This window comes from Barbus barbus (genome assembly GCF_936440315.1).
Source record: "Barbus barbus genome assembly, chromosome: 2".
Classification (NCBI taxonomy): Eukaryota; Metazoa; Chordata; class Actinopteri; order Cypriniformes; family Cyprinidae; genus Barbus; species Barbus barbus.
Window position 1 is genome coordinate 31,246,427 of NC_136730.1, and position 25,963 is coordinate 31,272,389.

The 25,963-nt window shown below is 39.3% G+C and overlaps 1 protein-coding gene across 1 annotated transcript; it reads left to right on the forward strand.

Moving 5' to 3' along the window:
- Positions 1–1,354: 1,354 nt before the first annotated feature.
- LOC306887177 (insulin receptor substrate 2-B-like) lies at positions 1,355–24,715 on the forward strand. Its single transcript, XM_079444738.1, has 2 exons — positions 1,355–5,052; positions 22,392–24,715. The coding sequence occupies exons 1-2, from the start codon at positions 1,593–1,595 to the stop codon at positions 22,394–22,396; spliced, it is 3,465 nt and encodes a 1,154-aa protein (XP_079300864.1). The 5' UTR covers positions 1,355–1,592; the 3' UTR covers positions 22,397–24,715.
- The last annotated feature ends 1,248 nt before the right edge of the window (positions 24,716–25,963 follow it).

Here is a 25,963-nt window from a genome sequence, read left to right on the forward strand (position 1 = left end):
CTCCTTCTCAGTGTAACTGTCATGTCTCTAGGTGTTTAAAGGTTGTGAATCTGCTAAAAAAAAGGTTCACTTTGGTTGGCTGTTTTCTATGTTAGTCTATTTCATTTAAAAATTGTATAATACATGTTTATATTTCAGAATAATCACGCCATGAGGGAGCATTTGAGGCATTAGTGTCTCTGTAGGGGAACAAGTGGCACAAACTACACACTGAGACCAAAAAAACCCAAAACTTTTCTTTTTTTGATCCTGATATAAATTGAATCAAATCATTTTAGATAATTAACCATTTTCTTATGAACTTATATGATTTCTTTTGATAAAATACATCATGGAATATAATTGTATATGGGTACAGCAGAGAAATTCTAAACCTACAGACATACATACATATAAAAATATAAATATAATCAATTAGCTTCAAGCTACACAGGACAATTATTGAGATTAATATATCACTTTTACTTAAACTTTACTATTAATCACCACTGAGTGTTTGTAATAAATTGTGCCTGCAATCCAATGTGGATTTTGGTCAAATGATGAGGCAGAAATATATTATTAGTAACATTTTATTTCATTTTTCAGTTAATAAAGTTTTTTTTTTTTTTCTTTAATAAAAGGAAAATTCATTCTAATAAAAATCTTCATGATTAGGGAGTAATATTAATTTATGGGACTTTTGTTATTAATCTCTCTGTTTCTGATTTTTGATATGCAAGATATAAGCAATAAACATGTACAAGAATGCTCTCAACACACTTAAAAAAACACCAACTCAGTTGCCAGTACTTTGCTACAGTAACAAGATAGTACATTACAAATCCGGACAACTTTTGTTCAAATAACAGTATCAATCACCGGCAAACTGCAATAATAATGGGATCAATGCGGGGGGGAAAAGGACGCATTCACTTGTTTGGCCAACATGTAACAAATGTAATTAAGCACAATCGCTTTCTGTAAACAACACTTGCAAGCGATTCGCATCCCAAAAGGCACAAACTACAACACAGGGAACCTTAAAAACGTCTGTGATTGGACGGATGACTCTTCAGTCAAACGCTACAGCCAATGAACGCTCGATTTTCTATGACGCAAACTACTTACAGAATTTTATTGGACAAGAGCCTATCAATCATCAGACGTCACCTTGCCAGTTCAATGAAACTCCGTGCGAAACCATTGGTCAGTGACATTGACGTAGTCCAAAATTGTCGTCGTGATTGGTCAAAGCAGCTTTCACTCACACGTCTCGCTCAATCGGAAGCCTCCTCCCTCCCCCAGGCGAATGACGCATGAGTCAAGTGTTGTTTGTGCTGCGCTCCGTAGTGTACACAGGGCGCGAGCAGCAGATTGGTAGCCCGCTAGGAGGATCTACCGATAATAGATCTGGTAAATGTGGTCATGTTGCAGTTGCTGGCATTGAGTTCGAGGAGCATTGGCTGGGATACCTGCTTTTCATGTGGCGGCCGACAGAAGCTCAACACTGAAAAGACTTAAGTGCGCCGCCTGAGACACGGTTCCCCCCAAACAAACATGGGGTCTCAGTCTATAAGCCTGAGGTAAAGTGACCTTAAATCTCCTATCTGATGGCAAATTTCGAGAACTACCAAGAAGGCAAAGCCGCTATGTTGATGCTGGAAACGCAACAGCGGGCTATCGGGACTAAACCTGCAGCTGCAACGGCGAACGGCGACACTTCTGTCGGGGAACCCCCTTCCGTACTTGATGTCGGCTGCGCGGCGTTTCATCAACCGAGTGAACAACATCCACAGCAGCGACAGCACCTGGAATCGCCGGCGAGGAAAGCATCCGCGTCCTCTCTTAACCGGGCGCTTGAGGACTCTGCAGCGAGTAACACACACACTACTACCTCAGCTTCCCCTGCTGTGAACACCGTGTTAGACGACATTAGGAAGTGTGGCTATCTGAGGAAGCAGAAACACGGCCATAAGAGGTTTTTCGTCTTGCGGGCGTCGAGTCATCTGGGGCCGAGCAGACTGGAGTACTATGACAGTGAGAAGAAATTTCGAAACACTCTGCGCTCAAACGCCGCTGCTGCCGCCGCCTCAGCTGGCGCCTCTCCCCCCAAAAGAGTGATCTATCTCTACCAGTGTTTCACTGTGAATAAAAGGGCGGATTCTAAGAATAAGCATCTCATTGCTCTGTATACTAAGGATGAATACTTTGCGATCGTCGCTGAGAATGAGCAGGAGCAGGAGGAGTGGTACCAGGCGCTCAGTGAGCTCATGAGTGAGGGCAAGAAAGGCCACCTGGACGCGGATGAGATTGATGATGGATACGGTACTGTGACCCCTGGGACTGACTTTAAGGAAGTGTGGCAGGTAAATGTTAAACCGAAGGGCTTGGGCCAGACGAAGAATCTAACCGGCGTGTATAGGCTCTGTCTGTCTGCCAAGAGCATTCATCTGGTGAAGCTGAACTCTGAGACACCTTGCGTGAACTTGCAGCTTATGAACATCAGACGCTGCGGCCATTCAGAGAGCTTCTTCTTCATTGAGGTCGGCCGGTCTTCGTCTATAGGACCTGGGGAGGTTTGGATGCAGGTGGATGATTCTGTGGTGGCTCAGAACATGCATGAGACCATTCTAGAGACCATGAAGGCACTGAAGGCGTTTGCCGAGTTCAGGCCCAGAAGTAAAAGCCAGTCTTCTGGCACCAACCCGATGGGTTTCATCACCACGCGGCGACACTTGGGCAACCTCCCACCCAGTCAGACAGGGCTCCAGCGGCGGTCTCGGACCGAATCAGTGGTGGGCACCCCACCCAGCAGGAAGAGCAGTGGAGCAAGTGGCTACCGATTCCGCACCTCCAGCGAGGGAGAAAGCACAATGAACCGCCCCTTTCGTTCTGTGACAGGTAGCCTTATTCATCTCAACACAGCCCGCGCTAACCTGAGCCGACAGGAAAGTAGCAGTGGGGCAGGGGCCCGCTATATTCGTGCCCCGCCAGGATCCACTTATCATGCCCGTTCTGCCTCGCTGCCAGTGTCACACTTTCCTTCTACCACCAGTCCGATCAGCATGTCTAGCAGCAGCGGCCATGGCTCTGTGTCTGACACCATCACTCGCCCCTCCAGCGCGTCCATTTGTGGATCCCCGAGCGATGGAGGTTTTAACTCATCTGATGAGTACGGCTCCAGCCCCGGAGACTTCCGGTACTTCAGAGTACGCAGCAACACCCCTGACTCCCTGGGAAACACACCTCCGATCCGTGAGGAGCACTGCCTCAATGACTACATGGCTATGGGCTGGAATCGCGACGTCTTTGGAACGAGTGCAGCTGAGGCCATCAAAGATGAGAGTGCGGATGAAGATTCACGACAGGGGTCTTTAAGGAGGCGGACTCCCTCCTTCTCCAGGCAGGTTGGGGCCGCTAGTGCTGCTGGAGTTGCTGTTTATCAGAAGATGACCCAGACCACCTTCTCGCTGGACGAGGCTGTGGCTGAGAGTAGCTCTTGGGGTGGCAGTGTCCAGACTGTCTCTACCTCCTCCTCCCTCTGCTCTGACTACAGTTCCAGTTCTGAACACAGCCAGGACCGGCCCCCTAGCCTACGGCCTGCAGACGCGCCTAAGGATGATGGGTACATGCCCATGATGGCAGGTGTCCTGCCCTCCACTAGTGATGCAGACTACATGCCTATGCAACCAAATATCCTCCTCTCTGCCTCTCCACAAGTCCCAAGTGCTGCTTTACATGTTCCCCAGCACATGGACTCTCGAGGCTATATGATGATGCTCCCAGGTAGAAGTGGGGCTACTGACTCTCCCGTCCCATCCAGCCCTGACATTAGCAGACGAGCAGAGGGACGAAGAGCCTCAGACCGCCATGAGAATGCAGAATACATGGATATGTCTCAGAGCAGCACCACAGCTAATGCTCAAAAGGTTTCTGCTGAGAATTATTATGCCTTGACCACTCCTGGTGTCCCCAAGTCTTACAGTCCATATTTCTCCCTCCCTCGCTCATACAAAGCTCCATCCAGAGACCAGGCTGAGCATGACGATTACGTCCCAATGAGTTCCCCAGCAAAACCAGTCTACAGTTCAGCCACCCCAGATCATAGTAGCAGGTGCCCACCTCCTGAGTCCTCTCAACATAATGGCTTCACAGACCGCCGTGCCATTCGGCCGAACCGCCTGCCCCTGGGAAGGCGGAGTTTGCACGGCTCTCTGCGAGCAGTAGAAGTGCCAGTGCGTCCTTCCAGCCCAGGAGAATACATTAATATTGAATTTGGGGATCGGCCCGCATATTCTGCCTGTTCGTTGTCTGCTGAAGGCTCCCCCTCAACCCGTAGCATTAACCGAGAGCAGCGTAAGTCTCCGCTGCCACGGGATTGCATGACTGTCGATATGGATGGTCTTCCACCAAAGAGTCGGTCCCCACGGCCCTCTCTGGTGGCCCCCTGGAATCCTCCTTCATATATCCGGCCCTCCTCATCCTCCCACTGCAGTGGGATCACGGTGGGTAAGCCTGACGACTACACGGAAATGTCTTTTGATCCCGAGGAGGAGTCCAAGAGCCCTACAGCCATGCTTGAGCACCTGTGTGTTCTGGAGCAACACTTTTTTCCCTTCAGCCCCCCGACTGAGCCTAAGGTTGTCCGTGCTGACCCCCAGGGCAGGCGGAGACACAGCTCGGAGACCTTTGTCACATCATCAGGAGCATCAGGTCAAAGTGGCCCGGACGCTAATGGTACCGTTCCTGACAACAGTGGGGCTCAGCAGGTGGGCCGCAGCAAGGGTCAGAACTTTGACTGTGTTTGGACTGACGGCGTGACATGTGTGGCAACACATGGAAACTGCTCAGATACAGACAATTCCCCCTCTGTGAGGTCTGCAAGGACTCTACCTGTGGAACACCAGAATGGCCTAAACTACATCGCCCTAGACCTGAGAGATGATCTCCGGCCTGGGAACAGTCATGATGCGCTTCCCTTGCCATTCTCCAGCGCTCCTCCCTCAGAGAAAGGTTCCTATGCCAGCATAGATTTAATGAAATCTGAGGGGCTTACATCGGCGTCTAAAGGTGAGCAATCTTAAATCTGATTGCTTTTCTTGATCGTTTCTCTTAAAATCATGTTATTTTTTCCTAAACAGACTTTCCTTTCTGGGAGGTAGTGTGTCTTTGTTTTAAATGTTTGTTTAATGTGTCTTTGTTTAATATGTTGATATAAAAGACACTTGAGTATGTCAGCCTTGGTCTTAGTTTCAAGTATTTAAAAACTGGAAGAATCATTTTAATCTTCTAAATAATAGTTCAGACTAGTTAAAATGATTAGCTGCTTTATTCATTTACTCACTTGTCATTCCAAACCTGTATGACTGACTTTCTTCTGTGTAACAAAATATAGTTACAATAAAATGAAATGTCGCAATGTTTTTATTTATTTATTTATGTCTATGCAATAAAAGTCCAACACTGTTTGCACACCATTGACTTTAATTGTATTGGCAAAAAAAGTTTCAATTTTCCAAAAATCTTGTTTTATATAGCTAGAAGAAAGTAATTCTTAGAGGTTTGGAATGACACGACATGAGTAAACGATGACAGAATTTTACAGTTTTGGGTGAACTATCCCTTTAAGTGTGTACAAAACGCATCTTTATTGTAATGGACCCTCTCCTCTTGTCATCTCCTTCCTGTTGCATTCTCTAACTCCTTTATATCCACTTTGTTTAGGAGTTGCTGTGTGCTCGGCTGAGTGTGTGTTGCTGTAGGGGGAGTGAGAGAATGAAGTGTTAGTGAGTCAGTGTTCTCAGCAAGCCCTAGATGACTAATTTGTTTATCATATTTGAAGCAGAGATGGATGTGTGAGAGAGAGAGAGAAAGAAAAAAGGTTGGTTTAAAGCATGTGATAACTCTAGCATCTCTCTCACCCTCTCTTTCTCTCATACCCTTCTTTTCCTTTGGCAAACAGAACTGTTGTAGATGTATGAACCAGGTGATGATACACAGGAAAGCTTATTTTCAGGCACCATTGCCGCCAACTAGCTACAGATATAGACTGCAGGGTTTAGCTGTAAATTTTTTTGCATGATATGTCATTGGCTAAAGGATCCGAAATACACTGCCATGCTTTTGGGGGGCGCTGCGTGTGAGCTACTATTCCAGTAGTCTTCACTAGTTTATTAAAGCTGCAGGCAGGGTAATTTCTGTGCCATTACTGTCATCGCACAAATGCCAAACAGGTGTGTGTTTGATATCAATGTCAGTGTTGACTAATGCTCAGACAAAACCGTTAAATGTTATACAGGGAGTTCAGCCTGCAGATGTTTTATTTACATAGTGAACCATATATTTTACTTGCAATTTATTTTTATTTATTATTACTATTTTTATATACACTACTGTACTATCTTTTGCTGTAGTGTGTCAGTAGGAAATATCAGTTTATATTTCCAAACACTCATTTTGCCACACAGCTCCATAGCTCCACACAGAGATCTCATCATCATCATCATCATCCAGTCTGTCTGGAATCACATGAAGAAACAAACTGAGGCAGACTAAATCCAGAACAACTGTGGCAACGTCTCCGAGATGCTTCAAGAAACCTACCTGCAAAACTACAGTACTGTGAAAAGTTTTAAACACTTGTGTAAAAATGCTTTACAGTGAGGATGCTTTCAAAAATAATGTCATAAATAGATTTTATTTATCAGTGGGCATAGTTTTTCAGGTAGTTTTGCAGTATGGAGATGTTGTCACATTTCTTCTGGATTAGTTTTTTTCTGTTTCTTCATGTCATTCCAGACTGGATGATGGTGAGATCAGATCTCTGTGTAGAGCACTGGCTGTCTCTCTCCTTGTGCATACAATATCTCACTGGATTATTACAATTAATGGCAAAATGAATGTTTGAAAATGTAAACTGATATTTCCTACTGACACACTACAGCAACAAATAGAAATAACTGACTTAAAACCATTTGTTGTTGGTGAAAATACTAGTGGCTACAGACTTTTACACAGTAGTGTACATGCTCTACATGTCTTTAGAGTGGCAGTCAGCAAATAATCTCAAAAGCGAACCTCAGATTCATGTATGGATTGCATCATCTCTGTGTGGCCTGCACACTTACTCTGTCTGTACATGCCTGGCAGTGCAGGTTTGCACAAGACTAGTAACATCAGCTACATGATTCCAAACTTTTTAACCTGTCTATGCAAAATGTTGGTCTGGATGGTCACTGAACTATTGGGTTTTAGTATAATGACTAATAACACTTGGTGTGATATCGGCTGGATTTGCCTGCCAACTTGTTGTACGGTTTGATTTTCACTCACTCTCTCACTCACTCACTCACTCACTCACTCACTCACTCACTCACTCACTCACTCACTCACTCAAAAATCATGTTTATTCAATGTGCATTCCAGTTAATCTCAATCAAACTGCGGTTGGGTTATTCTGATTAGGTTAAAAAATAACTAAAAAATACAGCTAACTAATACAATAAAAATATGATTTTTGAAAATGAGAAAAACAGTTATCTGTATTATATTTATAATAGTGTATTATGCTTATAATACAGAAAATTCTTGCAAATATTTATAAACTTTAGTAGCATGTAGGTTGAATTAGTCTCTCATATTTTTTTTTGTGTGGAATGCTTTAGGACTACAATGGTCTGCAGAGCTCAGTTTGTTCTATTGGTACCAGGTGTTGGATCCAAACATGTTGTACAGTTTCTTGTCTCAAGCTTGGCTCATCCACTGGTTTCTTTGATGTGGTCTAATAGTCTCAGCATTTTCTTTTCTTAACTTAATTGTACAATAGTAGTGCCATGTTATTCTTTGAAAGACCTTCAGTACAGAAGTATGTGAATGTGGTAATCATTCAGTACCAACTCATTGGCATGCAGTGGTATTCTGAAATGAGGCAAAGTCCTTAAAGGTGCACGAAGCAATTTTTGAAAACAGTGTCTGCTTTTGACTACAGTGTCGGACCATGTCCCAAAACACACTTGCAGCCAATCAGCAGTAAGTGGCGTGTCTTGTTTTGATGGAGAGAAGAGAGCGTTACATTTGAGTGCACAAGACAGATATTAGTAGGTCGATTATACTGTAGATAGAGAGATATGGAAGATTAAAAAAAAGAGGAAAATATCAGAGGAACAAAACATTAAAAAGAAGGGTTACGACCAGGCAAGAGATAGGACTTGCGTAAATATTGGAGCAGAACTCGAGGAGCGGGAAGGGCTCGAATCGAATGCCGAGGTTGTGTTGTTTCTTCTTGATCGATGAGAAACATTGATTTTGCTTTGTTTCACACAACTTATCCATGTTGGCTTTTATTTGACTATGCTTGTGTGCCATCTTTGCTTCTTTCCGCGATCGTTGTGGCCACGGTTTTGTACATACGTGTGGGGCAGAGATATCAAAATAGGGGCGAGGTCCTGTCGGGCTGTGAAGTTGAATGTAAATTCATGTTCCAGTTACACTTAATGGTGACACATTTGACAAAAATAAACATTACTTGCACTATTAAAAAAAAAAAACAATACAATTTTGTATTTTTACAGTAACGATAAATCAAAATAAGGGCAAAAGTTAATGGTTTATAAGCATTTTAAAATTTTGCAATGTACTTTTAATTTGACTAAGCAGATTGCCAACTAAAAATGTACAGATCATATATTCAAGTCATTTAAAGTTTGATTTGACAGTGTCATGACCATGCAGTGAAATCTCAGTGGGTGAGTTGTGTTCATTTAGCCTTCCCATTAACACCATTGTTTAGCTATTCAGTCAGATCACTCTGTGGATTCGGAACACGCACGAAAATAAGTTACAGATTTTATTGCTTAAACAATCAAATAGGCCAATAAAAATGCAAAAGTCATTGCCTCCTCTCATGTGACTTTTCCCCATTCATTCTTAATTACTCCTGCCAAACCCATGAGATGCATTAAGGGGACTGTCAAACCTCCCTGCATCTAGTCTCTCTTGCCTCCCACTGTAGCTTTAACTGCTGTGATTTGTATACTTTAAGGTTATTTTTTGATAATGTTAAAGTTTTTAAATCTTGTAATTTTTACTTTCTCATTCAATTTTTTTAGGAGGCATTGCCTGCTTTGCCTCTTCATTGGAAAAGTCCTGAATGTACTGTACTGTGTAGAGTACTCTAAGCTGAGGTTAAGAAGCTTTAAAGTTGAAACTGAATCTGTTTAAAAACACTGCCACAGTACCACTTCCCATTTCAGTTTGTGAGAGGAATATGCAGAGTTCTTCATTTGCACCAATTCACCCAAATAATTCACATGGGAACTTTTACTTGCAAATGTGAGTGAAGTGCTTATTTTGTAGAGCCCTGGCCATGGTACTTCAGTACTCTAGACTCTCTCTCTCTCTTTTAGTCTCTCTTACCCAGTTTCTGAATCTCTTTCATAAAGTAAGGGCACTCAACTAATGTTGATGAATACTCAACCATCAACAGCACAAGCAGCTACGTCCTGTTCAGTCAGCCTCTGACCAAATCAAATACCTTAGCCTCCGTTGTTATAACTGGTGGTTTATAATAAAGTGGTTTGTTAAAAATGTCCAAACCACCTGACAATTATCTCTGAAATAGGAAATCGTACCTGTATACTGTGACAGCTCTTTACTGGGCAAACAGCAAAAGGAGTGTCAAGTGAGTGGTATGTGCTTTTTTGCCAATAAGAAACATTTTGCAAATTAAGGTTTACTGAGACGTCATTGCAGGAGAGGTTTTGGAAGCAAGACATTTGGTTGAAGTTAGTGCAAGTAAAATGGTGCAAGTTAGCAGTATGGCTAAAATTGCTTATAGAACCTCAAGCAAAGTTTAGTCTAAATATATTTTATTCTGACGTTGTGGGCAGGTCAACTGTGTGTGACACCGGGATGTTAATAAGGCAACGTTTTGGCTACGTTGGTACACTGGCCTGTCTGAATATGGGGTATGTGCTCTCTTTGAGGTGTTGGAATGTAAATTAGCGAGTGCATAACTACCCAGGAATGCATTTTAATCACAACACACAGTCCCAGAGTGAGCTCTGAAAGGCGCTATCACACATCACGAGGTAAACAGCCAAGGTAGCGTAGAACAGGACAGTTTGTTCTGTACTGAATTGTCACAAATCGTCCAAATGAGCAGAGAAATGTTTGAAATGGTTATTTTGGTCTCCACTGCATACCTAATGTAGTTTTGTCTGATACTAGGCTGTTTTATTGTGAAGCCTTTGTCCACACCTTTCTGTACAAAAATGTTCTGTGATGTTCCATGTTACAGTGAGGCTATTAGATGTTAATATCATGGAATTTTAGAATTCTATTATGTTGTGGATGTTATTTATATGATATAATAATGCCATGATTCTTTTTCTAAAAACATGGAAATCTCATAATACTTTGTTGTTGGTGTTTGTTTGCTGCTGGCTTCCACTGCATTAATATCTGCCCCATTTCCTAATATTCATGTCTGATTAATAAGTAATAGTTACAACACTAGGGCTGGGTATCGAGTTCGATACTTTTTAGGCACCGACCGAATTGCCTCGATACCACAGAGTATCGAAAAACGTCTTGTCGTTCGGTACCAAATTTCTATACCTAAGGGGTTAATCTCATCACCGTCAGTGAGCCAATAATGCTGCAGCACTAGGTGTGTTTGACTAGAAGCGATGCGGTGCTGATTGATCAGTGTTTGACATCCGCGAGAGCAATTCGAAAGCGTACGGAGCAGTCTGCTCTCTATATCGTGCAGTTTCGCTTACTTGACACTAGTGTTGTCAAAAAATCGATATTTCGCTAATATCGATACTGAAATATCTGAACGGTACCAATATTAATTTCCCGAAGTATCGATACACAGATACTAGCCGAGCTGTCACTTTCACTTCTCTCCAAAGGCGCGTGGATAAGCACCACATGTGACCGCACTCGTCTCCTTCGCTCTGGTTAAATAGCAAAAGTGAAGTGAATAGAAAGATGACTGCTCTGGTTGTTAAAGAACACAGCAGGAGCGCTATCTGTAGGATCTATGATCTCCGCGATGCAGAGAACGCCACGGAATCCAGTCATAAACACGGAATTTACAGTTTAACGCGGAATGTCACGGAATTTGTCAAAGTTTGGATGAATTAATCAAAAGTAGGTCATTACACTTAAATCAAATCGCGATATGGACTAGTATCTGTAAATATTAAGCTGCAAAAGTCGATTTAAATATGAATCCTGCATGTTCTGCGCGTCTCTGTGTGAATGTGCTGCACGTGCGGTTGTGTTTACTAATGTGGCGCTCGCGGTGATTTCAGCGTCTGCCGTCTCAATGAGGACATAAATACATCAACAATATCTCCAGAACTGATCTGAAAGGCACTTTACGAGCATTTTAACATTTAATTTGAGTAAAACTAGCGTCATATCATACACACACAGAACTTTAGAAGTATTCACGGCAACCCGTCAAAATAAAAGTTCGGTTTAACTTGGCCTATTAAAGACCGTGTGCCAGAAATAGGCTATATTACTATTATTTAGTAGAATGTACATAATACTACTACTTACTACTACTGTTAATTTTTTCAAAAGAAATAATCACAAAATATTTTAATTTTAATAGTAAATCCCCTTCATTTGCCAAAAATGTAAATGTTTAATTTTCATTAATTCAAATATAAATTAATTAAAATTGTTTTATGCCTTCATCTGAGATCCAGTAAAATTTAAATACACAACACAGAATTTCTGAGGGGGAAAACACATTTCATAAGGCTACTGTAAGAATAAATAAAAATTGTTTGTATGCATTCAAATAATAGACATGCTAAAACACAGAATTTGGTAACAATAAAACATAAGGTGAGAAAAAAATAAAACATTTCATACGGCCCTAAACGTGTCATTTTTGTTACACTTTTAATCAATTAAATGTTAAATTGTATAATTTTCATGATTTTAATGAATTAGACATGCTTTTAGATTAGCATTTAATTTGACCATTGAAAAAAAAAAAAAAGTCCAGAAAAATTCAAACAGAAAAAAACGGAATCCAGAAAAATTTAAATGGAAAAAATTGAATGTAGAAAAAAATTAAACGGAATTTGGGGAAAAATAAAACGGATTTCATAGGACCCTATATCTGGAAATATTTTGGTTATGAAGCAAATGAGAATATCAACAAATAGAACTTTGGATTTTAATTAGTGCATGTATTAGTAAACGTTAGTTTCAATTAACATTTAACTAAGATTAATAAAAGATTAATAAATAAATCAACAAATGCAGTACCTCAAGACATTTTTTTGTTCATGTAAAATATACCGCGTGTTCTCGACTTGTTACATTTATCTTTAAATTTAAAAAAATTACCCCCTTAATATTGTGGCAGTTTTTTTCTCCGTGGTATCGAAAATGGTATCGAATATCGATATTTTTCAAGGTATCGTATCGAAGTTAGAAATTCCTGTATCGTGACAACACTACATGACACAGACTGAAGCTCACGTGACATTTCAGCGTCTGCCGTCTCACTAAATGAGGACATAAACACATGAAAAACAGCTCTAGAACTGCTCTGAGAGTCACTTCATGAGGATTTTACCATTTGATTTGAGTAAAACTAGCGTCATATCATAATGAAACGTGTAAATGTTTTAATTAAGAAATGTTTTTTTTTTTTGTGTGTGTACGAGTTTTAATGTATATGTAAACTGTTTTGTGTGAAACTTTTTGTGCTGCCATTTTGGCCAGGACTCCCTGGAAGAAGAGATTTTATATTTCAATGGGACTATCCTGGTAAAATAAAGGAAATAATATCATATACACACAAAACTGTAAAGGTATTCCCGGAAATCCGTCAAAATAAAAGTTCGGTTTAACTTGGAAGACACTGTGGCAGAAATAAATGAATATTGTTCAGCAGACAGTACATACTGCTACTATTAAAATGATTAAAACTCTTATTTTTTTAATTAATGATCACACAACATTTCCATGTTTTAATTTTAATAGTAAAATTTTGTTTGCCAAAATAAAGTTTTATTTTCAATAATTTAAAAGAAAAATGAAATTAATGTTTTATGCCTTCATTTGAAAACCAGATACAGAACACAGAATTTCTGAGGAAAAAGAAAACATTTCATAAGGCTGTTTTAAGAATAAATTTGACATACTACAACATAGAATTTAATAACAATAAAACGTATTGTGAAAGAAAATAAAACATCCACTTATGAAAGTGGATAAAGATTAAAAATCTCTTGAAGTCTTTAACAACCTAGAATAAATGAATAGAAATGATGATTCTGAGCTATGCGTTTTAAAACAAGCATGCACTAGTGTAAACTGAAAACTATTTGAGCTTTATTAAAATTATTTGCACTAATTTATTGTTGGATATATTTTGTTCCTTTGTGCAGTGGCTCAGGAGATGAGGCTTTGAGTCTGTATACATGTCAACGGGCTGAAAAAAATAAAACCAAAGTTTTTTGAGAATGTAATCTTGTTAAAACTGTTTTCATAAAATTAGTATCGAAAAAAGTATCGTTCAGGAACCGGTATCGAACTCAAGGTATCGTTTTTTTGAACGATACCCAGCCCTATACAACACTTACTTTAGCGGTTATATTTTAGTCTTTACTAGAAAGACATGTATTGCTGCAGTGAGCTGAATGAATCACATTTGAATGACATTGCATTTAGATTTAGTGGTAGATTTTTATACTTCATAATATAAAAAAAAAACATATGCTTGGCTGTAGAACTTAATTACAGGTACATTCAGTATTTTATTATTGTTGTATCATTATCAAAATGTGCTATTAACAGGTGGCCCTGATTATTTTATCCTATGAGCGAAATTGTCCATGTAAGTGAAGATACCAGGAATCCTCTTATCTAGAGAATAATGTTCTACTGGTCGCGTGAACTCAAAGCTTTGTTTTATCTTTTATTTTATCCACTATGACAAGTTTTTCTCATCAGAGTGAACACAATTTTATTCAAAAGCTCTATACGTTTCATTGGTTACAAAGTTTTAATTAGGACAAAATTAATGAGGATGTCTATTAGAGTTAAGCATTAAGTTTAGCTTTATGTAGGGAGATCGGAGTTCTGTTTCAGATGAGCTGTGCTGAGCTAAAGTCCTGCTCAAGAGGCATCATGCTCTTCTGTACATCACATGCCTATATATACAGCGTTATTTTGAGAGCACACCTTATTTACGACCATGGTATGTGCTGAACTATTGCTCTTATTGCAGGAAATGAGGACCGCAGGTAACGGGATCCTTTTCCTGTGTAAAAATTGTTCAACACACACTCATGTCTCTTTCATTGCTTTACAAAGCACACGAGAGAATCAGAATGAGGCAGTCTGTATAAATATATTGATGCGTAGTGTATTAAATCTGTGCGATAGTTTGAGCCTTTTCTTTTAACAGTTTTAAATTTCAGTTACTGCGCTCTTGAAGAGAGTTTCATCGTCTTGACCGTCGTAACCGAACACAACACGCAGTTTGAATGCCAAATGGAGGATGACAGACAGCCGCAGGGGAGAGAAGAGTTTACGTGAACTTGACTTAAATATTCATTTCTACTTCACATTAAACATTGTAACGGCTTCAGAACACTTGGAATATAGTGCACGGAAACTTTTTATGGTGCTTTTATAATGTTTTTGCGCCTTTTCGTGGGGCTTAACAATAACAGAATACTATACGCACAATATCGGATTTGGATCGGTCTTGACTGACCGATACCTGATCCAACAGAAAATGACCATATCAGAGCCGATACCGAGTATCGGATTGGTGCATCCCTATCAAAGACTCCTGAAGAATGTATCTGGGCTTCCACAAAAATATTAAACGGCACAGCTGGTTTTAATTTAGAAGATATGAAATGTTACTTAAGCACCAAATCTGTATATGAGAATGATTTCATGTGACACTGAAGATTGAAGTATTGGCTGCTGAAAATTCAGCTTTGCATCACAGGAATAAATGACATTTCAAAGAATGTTAATATAGAATAAACTTACTGTAATAATATTTCACAATAATAATGTTTGTGTTGTATTTTGGACAAATAAATGCAGCCTTGGTGAGCATTAGAGACTTCTTTCAAAAACTAAATTTTTTACCAACCCCAAACATTTGAATGATATAGACTCTTTTTCATTTGATTTAAATACATTGTAAATTGTATTAGCGAGTCATGTGAATATCTAGACACTTGTTCGGTCTTGAGGTCCTGTATAATTAGGCTGGTTTTGGGTTCACCTGACCATGATCGGATGATTACATAAGATGCTAATTTATCTTTGTGATTACATTTTGAGGTGATGTATTGCTGTGGGCCATTAGTGTTTGTCAGTGATTGTAGTCTGTCTGTATCAGCCTTTAGAGTTCAACCCCCACTAGTTTACTGGTATACTGGGTTACTGATCTACGTTGAGAGAGACTGAAACTTTGACCCTATACACAAGCAAACAAGTTTCCCCTCCCTAGAGAGACCTTCACCCCATGTTTGTGTGCACCGTGATTAGTAGATCATGACAATTTCCTTTAACTACACGCATGCATAAACACATCTAAGCCTCGCATGTTGACCTTTCAAACAATTTGCCAATGATTTTTATGTGTTCAGGCAAATTAGGAGGCATAAGGCGCAGCGGTGGATTGCAGCGCATGAGCGTGTGATGGCGTTTAGCACATGTTGAGGTGTTCTGTCGAGTACTATGGAAGCTATCACATGAGCTTTTTAAAAACCTATGGACCCAAATTAGGGTTGAGAGATGACAGGAATGTTTCGGTCCAGAACATGTAGTGCTGAGCGTGAGAGTCTTATGCACGTATGCGGGCACACAGTCACACCGATTTTTCCTGTTTAATTATTGTATTTGTGAGTTACTCGACCAGTGTTTATTGTATAGTAATATCCTGTGTTCTGTTTACATCAAAGGCGAATCAGTGCCTGCCTAGCAACCACATCATAAAACCCTGTTATTATCTGTCCTGTCTCTTTCTCTACGGAGGACCAAGAGTGCCACTTAAAAATAAAATGAAGAATCAATTTATTGAATTAATAATTCAAACATAAAAATGTATAAAAATAAATCCCTTTTAAATGGACAAATTAATAGACATATTTAAAGATGTTTATTTAATTCATGTTTTAAAACGTAGATTCATAAAACAATAAAAAGTGCATTAATAAATCTTTTTAAATGTACATTTTAAAAAGATTTTTAAAAATGCATTTGACAAACGCTTTTCTCTCTTTATTTGCCAATTGGTTTTCTTTGTCCTTTTGCCAAATGCTTTTCTTTATCTGTTTGTCAATCCAGTTAAAAAATGCCATTGGACAGTACACACGTGAGCAACCAATCAACTTTCGCCTCGATTTGAAGAGCCAACCCCTCTCTCGTTTGTGTCCTCACTAGTGGGTTATCATGATCTTTCACTATACAAGTGACTATATCCTCACAGTTAAACCAGTACACCCAAACCCACATCCACAAACATATCTTCAGCAATAAGTGTCAATATCACAGTTATTTTTCAGTGTTGACGAAATGAGTAAATCACATGCTAAATCTGTTTTCATTAAATCATAGTCTATATAGGCTATAAGGAATGAATACGTGACATATAGCCTATTTGACTTTAATTAACAAATTAACAGAACGAAAGGAAACAAACTGCTTGACAGGACCAAACATATAACCAAACAAACATATAGATACACTGGTTAATTTAAATAGTCAGTAGTATCTTACAATCTGTGCCCTTCAGCTTGAACTCGGGCCAAGCATTTGCTCATGTCAAGAGGAAGATTTATTTATTTAATTTTTTCTTCGGAAAGCACGTTAAGTACAAAGCATTGTTTACACATTAAATAATAATGCAAATGACAGTCCTGTGGTATATAATGTTATTTTGTTGAAATGTAGTTTTTAAAATAAAAAAGTATTACATCGAATTATGTAATTGGCCAGCGAAGAAAGTCTGTGCTGCTGGAGATGCATCCGGAAGCGCCGCTGCGAGATGCCAATGCCACATTTTGCGCCAGCCCCTGATAACTGAGAGGAGACTTTCTATCACAGAAATCAGCTAAAACTAACAAATCATCCACAATCTCTCTCCAAACGCGTTCAGATTCCCCTGACATTTTACGTCGCTTGAATCGCTCTTCTTACTCCCGCTGCAATGACGTATAGCTTTTCTCACTGTCCAAAGACAGTGCATGCTACATTTATAAGCGAGAGAGGGGTTGGCTCTTCAAATCGAGGCGAAAGTTGATTGGTTGCTCACGTGTGTACTGTCCAATGGCATTTTTTAACTCGATTGACAAACCGATAAAGAAAAGCATTTGGCAAAAGGACAAAGAAAACCAATTGGCAAATAGAGAGAGAAAAGCATGGCAAATGCATTTTTAAAAATCGTTTTAAAATGTGCATTTAAAAAGATTTATTAATGCACTTTTTATTGTTTTATGAATCTATGTTTTAAAACATGAATTAAACAGTTTTAAATTTGTCTATTTATTTATACATTTAAAAAGTGACTTTTAAAAGTTGTTTTATTGTTTTATTAAACTCGATTTAAAAACTTTAATTAAATAAATATCTTTATGCCTATTAATTTGTCCATTTATAAGTGATTTATATACATTTTTATGTTTGAATGATTAAATCAAAATTCTTCATTTTATTTTTAAGTGGCACTCTTGGTCCTCCATATCACTCACTCACTCACTCACTCACTCACTCACTCGTTTCACATAGATTCAGCTTTAGTCAGTGCATGGCTCCATCCAGCATCAGTATAGCAAAAGACAAGCTGAACTTAAATCTTATTTGGTAACTTAATAGGGATTCATGAATAATAATACGGAAGACTGGAGTAATGGCTGCTGAACATTCAGCTTTGCATCATAGGAGTAAATTACATTTTAAAATATATTAAAATAGAAAACACTTCAAATGAATATTTCTCAATATTGCTGTTTTTACTGTATTTTTGATCAAATTAATGCAGGCTCGGTGAGCATATGAAATAAAAATGTTTTAAAAATATTACAGACCCCTAAACTTTTAAATGATATTGTACATTTAATACAGTAATAAGTTAGCACATTACATGAAGAGTTACTCAAGGCAAAGATAAAACCATCCTTGCAGCTTAGTTAATTTATCTGCTTGTCTCATATTTTATGACTGTGTTTCCCCGCATAGGTGGCTTAGACAAGCTTAAGTCCTACCTATTGTCCTCTCGTATCATGAATTATGTGGGCATACGTCATGGTGAAACGGCGCCCTGCAACAGGTTAGCAGTTTTTGTTTAGAACTTTCCTTTCCACAGAAGGTGATGTAGTGTGTGTGTGTGTGTGTATTTGGCACATCCAAGATTGCCATGATTGGTGTTTGTGGGTCACCTGTTATCAAGTGGAAGTTCTTCAGTGTCTTGACCGCATGAATCCGCTCTCTGTGCCAATGCAGTCTTACTGGACGATTGACATCTGCTGTTACTTAGGTTCATCTACTAGTGAAAGAAGAGACTCCCAGGGGGTCAGGGGCAATCCCACAATCTCATAGGCTAGCAGAACAGCTCCAAAAATAGGCTAAAGGGAGCAGTGGTTTGGTTGTTGTTCCTCCTATGGTACCAGTCTGGTGGCATCGCACTATGACATGCTTATAATGTGTGAGTGGTGTTACGGAGTTTCGCACCTGCGCAGGGATGCTGATGCCATTTGCTTTTTAGGACAGGCTGGAGACGGCTGGCTCAGATCTCTTTGATTCCAGGACAGCTGTTAATATATAACACCTGATCAACCCAAACTGGACTTGCTCGGACTTGAAATGTTCACCTTGATCTTTTGAGAGGGTGGGAAATTTTTTAAGGGTGTGGTTGTTGCTGTGGGGTAATGATGACACAAGCCAGGAGGAACTCTGGGACCTTTGGTACCCCATCAGACCTGCCCTTCAGTTGAACAATGAACTAGCAGCATTCCTGTCGCTCCAGACACCACTGTGCGGAGAGCTCTGAAAGCGGCGGCATTGTGCCCCCACCACCATTGTTAGGTCAGACAAAGCCTTTTATCAAAGGCACTGCTTCTGTGCACCAGGGTCAAAGCAGGCCACCGTACACCCCCACTGCCCGGCAGAGCTTTAAGGGCATAGAGAGGGTCAATGCAGGTGAAGGGCACGTGATGTTATCGTTAGACAGGACAGGTAGGACAAGGAAAGACTGGGTCGAGGATGAATGTAAAGATGAAATAAACCACTCACTTACAATACAATTTAAACTTGGTGTTATTTTGCTGTATATTATTTGCATTTCTAAAACAACTTTCTTTTCTTATATATATATATATATATATTTATATTTGATTTTTTTTTTTTGAGTAAAAATCTGAACGTCTTTACTGTCAATTTAATGCGTCCTTGCTGAATGAGTCTTCATTTTACTTCAAAGATATTTCTAATTATTTAGATTTCAATCATTTTCTACACTTTGTTCTGCCTTGTCACATGAAGGGAATCTTTTTAAACATGCAATATATTTATTTTAAAAACTGTTGACCAACCCCCAACCCACCTTAGTGATCGGTTTCAATTTCTAATAGATTTACTGTTTGTTTTGTCCTGAGAGACAGTGGTGATTTGGTGAAGACTACACCCAGTAGTGGTCCTGACTCACATGAACACAATTACAACTACCCACAATTACTGCAGAAATGATTTTATTCAAATAGTATACATCTCTTGTACTTTAACATTGTCTTGTTGTATACCTTTTAATCTTTGTGTAGTATTGCTTGGTAATGATGAGATGCTCCACCTGGATCATATGGCGAAAGAGAGGGTATGTTAGAAAGATGAGGAGAAAGAGAAACAAATAAATACAGCAGTAAAAGATAGTAAGGAGACAATACAGAAGTAGTTGGGACTCTTATTCTAGATGCCTTTTTAAATTTCTCCAAATCAGCCTTGAGTGCAGACTTTTGAAACGTCTGCTAAGCACTCTGTTTCGTCCAAAACATGCACATAAGTAGCCTTATGTGACCTTATTTAGCATCCCTGGACCTCGCCTGATGAGCAAATTGTCGTCTTTGTGGATTCTTCTTTCGACATGATGAAACTGAGCACCCTGCTGCACCAAAGGTGATCTTAATGACACGAATCAGCCCCCTGTGCCAACACCATTCTACTGGACCAATGACGTCTGTACGAGCTGGTGCTATCCTCCATAAGTTCATCTACTAGGGAAAGAAGAGACTCCCGTGGGGTCAGGGGCAATCCGACTGTCGTAGGCTGGCAGAACAGCTCCTAAAATAGGCCGGGAATGAAAGGGAGGCAGCAGTTGTTTGGTCATTGTCCCACTTATAGCAGTGGCCTGCTGTGGCATGGCACTATGACATGCTTACGATGTGTGAGCGGAGTATGTGGTGACGCACATGGAGTTTGGTGTCCATGCAGTGACGCAGATGGTCTTGTGCTGCCGTTCGCTTTTTAGGGCAGAGGATTGCTGGATCAGATCTCTATGATTCCATGAAGGTGGTTAATATATAACACATCACCGACTCAAACTGATTGTGCTCATACTAAAAATGGTCATCTTTGTTTGCGTGTATGTGCACAGGTGTGGGGCTAACTACTTGTCGGTTTCCTGTTTTGTCTTAGTTTGGAGAGATTTTTTTTGTTTTATCTTTGAGTACTACTTTTCTCACTCGAAGTCTATCTAGCTTTCTAACACTGGTATTAGTCTTGAAAGTACCAGTTAGAATGTTTTGAAAGCCACAAACTGATCATTTTGTAAGGACTTAACATTTAATACTACTACTACTAATAATATAATACATTGAGATGTTCATAAAAGAATCCTGAAAAAAAAAGCATCACGTTTTACCAAAAAAAAGCAGCACTATTTTATACTTTAATGATAGAGAAATAAGCACCCAATCAGAATGATTTCTGAAGGATCACGTGACAGTGAAAAGTAATGATGCTGAAAATTCAGCTTTGCATCGCAGGAATAAATTACATATATTAAAATGCATATTTTATTTTTTAAGAGATACTAAAATATAAAACTGTTATTTTAAATTGTAATAATTCACATTTTTACTGTTTCTACTGTATTTTCATAAATATAACCTTGATGGGTATCAGACTTGTTTCAAAACATTAAAAGTCTTATAAACGGTATACATTAGCAAATATTAGAATACACTGATATTTTTAACATTTAGCATTCTTTCGTGGCCAGGCTAGTGCAAATGTTGGCAAGGCAAGTAAAAGCAACTTGGCTGGGATCAGATATTGGATTCTGTGAAGGTGGTTAATATGTTACATCAGGCCAACCTAAACTGGACGTTGTTAAACTTCTTAAACTGGTTACCTTGATTTTTGGATTGCTTTGTGTGTGAGCAGGAGGAGTGATTGCAACTTTTTTCTGTCTTGAGCCAAACTTGAAGATGATGCCCATGCTGACTTTAGTACATGGGGTTGTTAATGGCATCTCTCCTGGTAAAGTGAGGGTGTGGTTGTTGCTGTGGGGTAATGATGTGGCACCAAGGCCGGGAGGAACTCTGGGACCTTTGGTACCCCATCAGACCTGCCCTTCAGTTGAACGATGAACTAGCAGCATTCCTGCCGCTCCAGACACCGCTGTGCGGAGAGCTCTGAAAGCGGCGGCATTGTGCCCCCACCACCATTGTTAGGTCAGACAAAGCCTTTTATCAAAGGCACTGCTTCTGTGCACCAGGGTCAAAACTGGCCACCGTACAACCCCACTGCCCGGCAGAGCTTTAAGGGCATAGAGAGGGTCAATGCAGGTGAAGGGCACGTGATGTTATCCTTAGACAGGACAGGTAGGACAAGGAAAGACTGGTCGAGGAAAGTCAAGATGGTCATATATCATGATAGTCAGGATGATCTTGCCAAATTCCTTTTAAATAGAATTTTGTTTAAAAAACACAAAGTCCATTATACCAGAACTTTGTGAAAGAAATCCATATAGGCTAATATTCACATATAAACTTTCATTAGTGTACAAACATAGAGCACATCAAATATGGTAAATGGAAACTCAAAACACTACTTTATTTTGCAAGAATAAACCTCTTTTGCTGAAAAGGACTTTCAGTCAAATCTCTCAGGTTTCATTAATATCTTTAATTGTGTTCCCAAAATGAGCAAATGTCTTATGGGTTTGAATGGAATGACATGAAGTGATTTTCACAATTTTCATTTTTGGGTGAGCTAACATTTATACCTTCTATACATGGCACCATCGTTAAACACTGAGTGGTAAGACGAATTGAAAGGGAATGATGGTATCTTACCTTCAATTGGTTCGTAGGTTAATCTTGCCTCTCTCTTTTTTCTCATCACAGACTAAGGACTGTCCCATGAAGCTCCTGCAGCGATGCTGGAAAACATGAGAGCCCTAGCACACAACCCTGTGGCACAACAAAAGGATCCTGAGTTTTGTTTTAATGGACTTCTATGGTTGTTTTTATTTGTTCATGTGCTGTCTCCAGAGCGGATCCATGCGTTCTGTCTTGTATGAGTTCAGTGCTTTATTGTGACTTTATTCGCTGCATAAAAAGGGAAGTTCATCTTCTGAAGACACCATAATCCAAAAGTCTGGTTTGGGCGGGTGCATGCTGTTTACAAGCATCACACGTATGTACAAATTGTATTTATTTGCCAGAAAGATTTCAGGTGCAATTACAGATTTTAGTGTTTGTTTACCGTTTGCTTAACAGAGAGGAGCATATATTGGTACGGTGCAGACTGCAGATGGTATGTGACCTGTACAGCAGTAGTGTCTTTTTTACAAATGTCTGTCTCTGTTAGGTCCTCACTTAATGTTCCACACACATCAAACAAGAATTCAATTTTGGACCGTAGAAACCTCCTCCTTTGTACTATCAACACTGTTCTACAGTATCTGTGTGTGTCAGGCTAGTCATGGTGTTTCAGTCTGCTTTACCCCGTGCAGGGCCCCAGGTGTTTCTCGCGGTGCCTTCTCTGCATGTGGCGCAGCCCAAACATAGGCTTTTCGTATCTTTTCCCTTACTAATTTTTGACCAGCATCTCCTTCGCTTTGCCAAGAGAGCTGCAGAGAGTGAGCGAGGGTGGAAGGAAAAGAGGAAGGGCCTATTCTGGGACTCCCCAGATGAAATCTGCTGCAGTTGCTAAAATGCCACTAGGATTAGCACAGTGTTGGTGATTTATATCATCTAAATAAATCTAAATGAGTTCTCCGGTTACGTTTTGGTACCCACAATAAATAAAGTGGAGCCCTTCTGCAACTTAGTGGGAACAAACAGCACAATACGAAGTTACAAAAGCCCAGTTCTGTCTGTATAAATCATTATGCATGCTGTTGGCAAGGTATCCTTCAATCGACAACATAAGTCACAACATTTAATTAATATTTTATTTATAATTCATTCTATTTAATATTTTAGTATTACCAATCAGCTGCTCTTTTGTTCCATGACTAACGTCTATCAGTATTGCGGTATGTCCTGCTTCAATCAGGCTGTTTTTTCAGGAAGTGGAGGTCCATGGTCCATAACTCTGTTCTGCATTTGTTCTGTAGTAGTTTTTTTTTTTTTTTCCAAAGGAGTAATATGCACACAACTCGGTAGCTTCAGGTTCATTTGTCTTGGTTACATAAACAGCCTTCATTTTTATTTAGTTTTTATATTTCCCTTTTACTGTGCATTGTATTAACAGACAAAATCAAATGTGAAACGTTGTGACAGGAAAAAAATGCAAAAATACTGTATGGTACGGTCTTCATTGTTGTGCTGTCAATGGTACGAAAGTGAACTTTGTTGTCTGGTAAAAGGATCCATTCCTCATGGAATTACCAAAGCAAGTCTTAACTAGCACAGATTGGCCATTACAGCCCAGCTGTGGTTTTGTGAAAAGGTTTTACCTAAAACTGTATCTAAGACCCAGATTGCCTCAATGTGATATAAAAGAAAGGTACAGAATATTTTTTTGGCTAATATTAACATAGTATTTGTAGCTGTGAGACTGACCTCTAAGAATTACAAATTACAAATTCTGTCATACATAAAAGCTTTAAATCAGCCAAATTGTTGAACTCCACATACATGTATTTGATATCAGCCTTTTGCTAATGTATATGATCGAGCTGACTGCTTTTTGCCATGATTTTCATTGAATTGAACTTGATTCAAGTGATTGCATAGAGTACAGATGTAAAGTGGTACAGCATTAATATGTTTTTCTTACCCTTGTTTTTAATAGCTCAGATTGTTTTTCTTTTGGAATGTTTTTTGAAAGGCAATTCTTTTATTTGGAATCCTTTCAGAATCTCAAAGATGGGAAGTTTGTGCATCCTCTTGCCAGTTTTTGTCACACCTCAGTATGTTTTGGTACACTTTTCTGTTCGCTATTGTTTTTGTCTGAGCTTGACATACAGCAAAGTTCAGGTGTGGAGGTCAGTTCTTCAGATGAAGTCTGAGAGGAAATATAAAAAGGAAAAACTTTTTATGGTTGTGTACATACTGATGCTTTGCTTTTTTCTTTTTTTTTTCTGGAGTTGATTGGCATTTCCTTTTTCCTCTGGTGGGAAAAAGTGAGTGATGGCAGGCAAATCATTTGAGCATTGCTTATTGTTTGTTTTTCTTTTTTTCAATAGAGCTATTGCAATAAAAAAAGTTCCTGTAACATGCTTCAGTATCATGTGTTTTCATTATACGTCTGTGAATGAAAAAGAGCAGATTAATGTCTTTTTATGTCCAGCATTATTGAACTTTGTTTGCTTCAGAAAACAGATTCAGGGTAGTAACATCCAGTGACCCTTCTTTCTCACTACAACTTCAGTGCAAACATGACTTGGACATATTTGGCAAGATTACTAGCAGAGACAGAAGGAGATGTTGCCAGTGTTTGTAATGATTTACTATAACAAGATGACACAATAATATCAAATTCCAAGACTCTGTTGTCCAACACAATATTTAAAGGCTCCCCTATGTTCCTCTGCTATTTCTGCTGTAATTATGAGACACTGCTGATATTTAAACTTTTTTCCAGAATGTTTAAGGTTCTAATTCTGTATGTTCTTCAATAAAAACATTGGTTAGTGTGGATATAAAAGAAATATATAGACCTCAGTTACATCTTGATAGTTTTTGTTTTTAGCAAATAGACAAGTCATCCTGTGGCCCCCTTAGAAGCATGCTGAGACCCTCCAGTGGTTTCTGGCCCCTTGGTTGAGAAGCCCTGATAGAGACCACAAACACTGAGATTAAATAATGGAAGAACATGTCGAATAGCATGGCATATACAAAAAAACACCAAAGAGTGCTGCGTTTTCTTGCCATTGCAAAGACTTCTCACCAGACTTGTGTATACTTTTTCTCAGAATCACAACATTCGATACTGTAATATTTCCAGCAGGCCAAATGACTTTTGAAAAATGAAGGGAAACCATTGCACGTGAATATTAAAACCAAAACCTGATCAGTTATAGAAACTCAGACAAATAAACGGAAGGACAATAAAAGTCTATTGTGAAAATGGTAACTGTTGCATGAAGATTTGCACGTTTTTCTACATTTTCTGAACTTTAGTTTAACTTCATGGACTTCAGCCTGCATCTGATAAAAAAAAGACAAGCACACACATGTAAGCGTCACTGGGTGCACACACCATAACACCCCTAACCCGCACCTTCCCCCAGCATGCTCATGCCAGTAAGCAGTGTCAGTAAGTAGCTTGGGGAAATCAAAGCGGATAACTGACCATTGCAAGTGAACTTTTCCAGGGGGTCGACTTCTTTCCCAGAATCTCAGAGCTTACTTTCCCATGAGCATGTAGTAAGACACTTAAACCAGGAAACTATTATCTCCTTAGGAGCCTTAAACCACTACAGAAATCTACTCGCATAATAATATCTACAGAGTGATACCGTCCT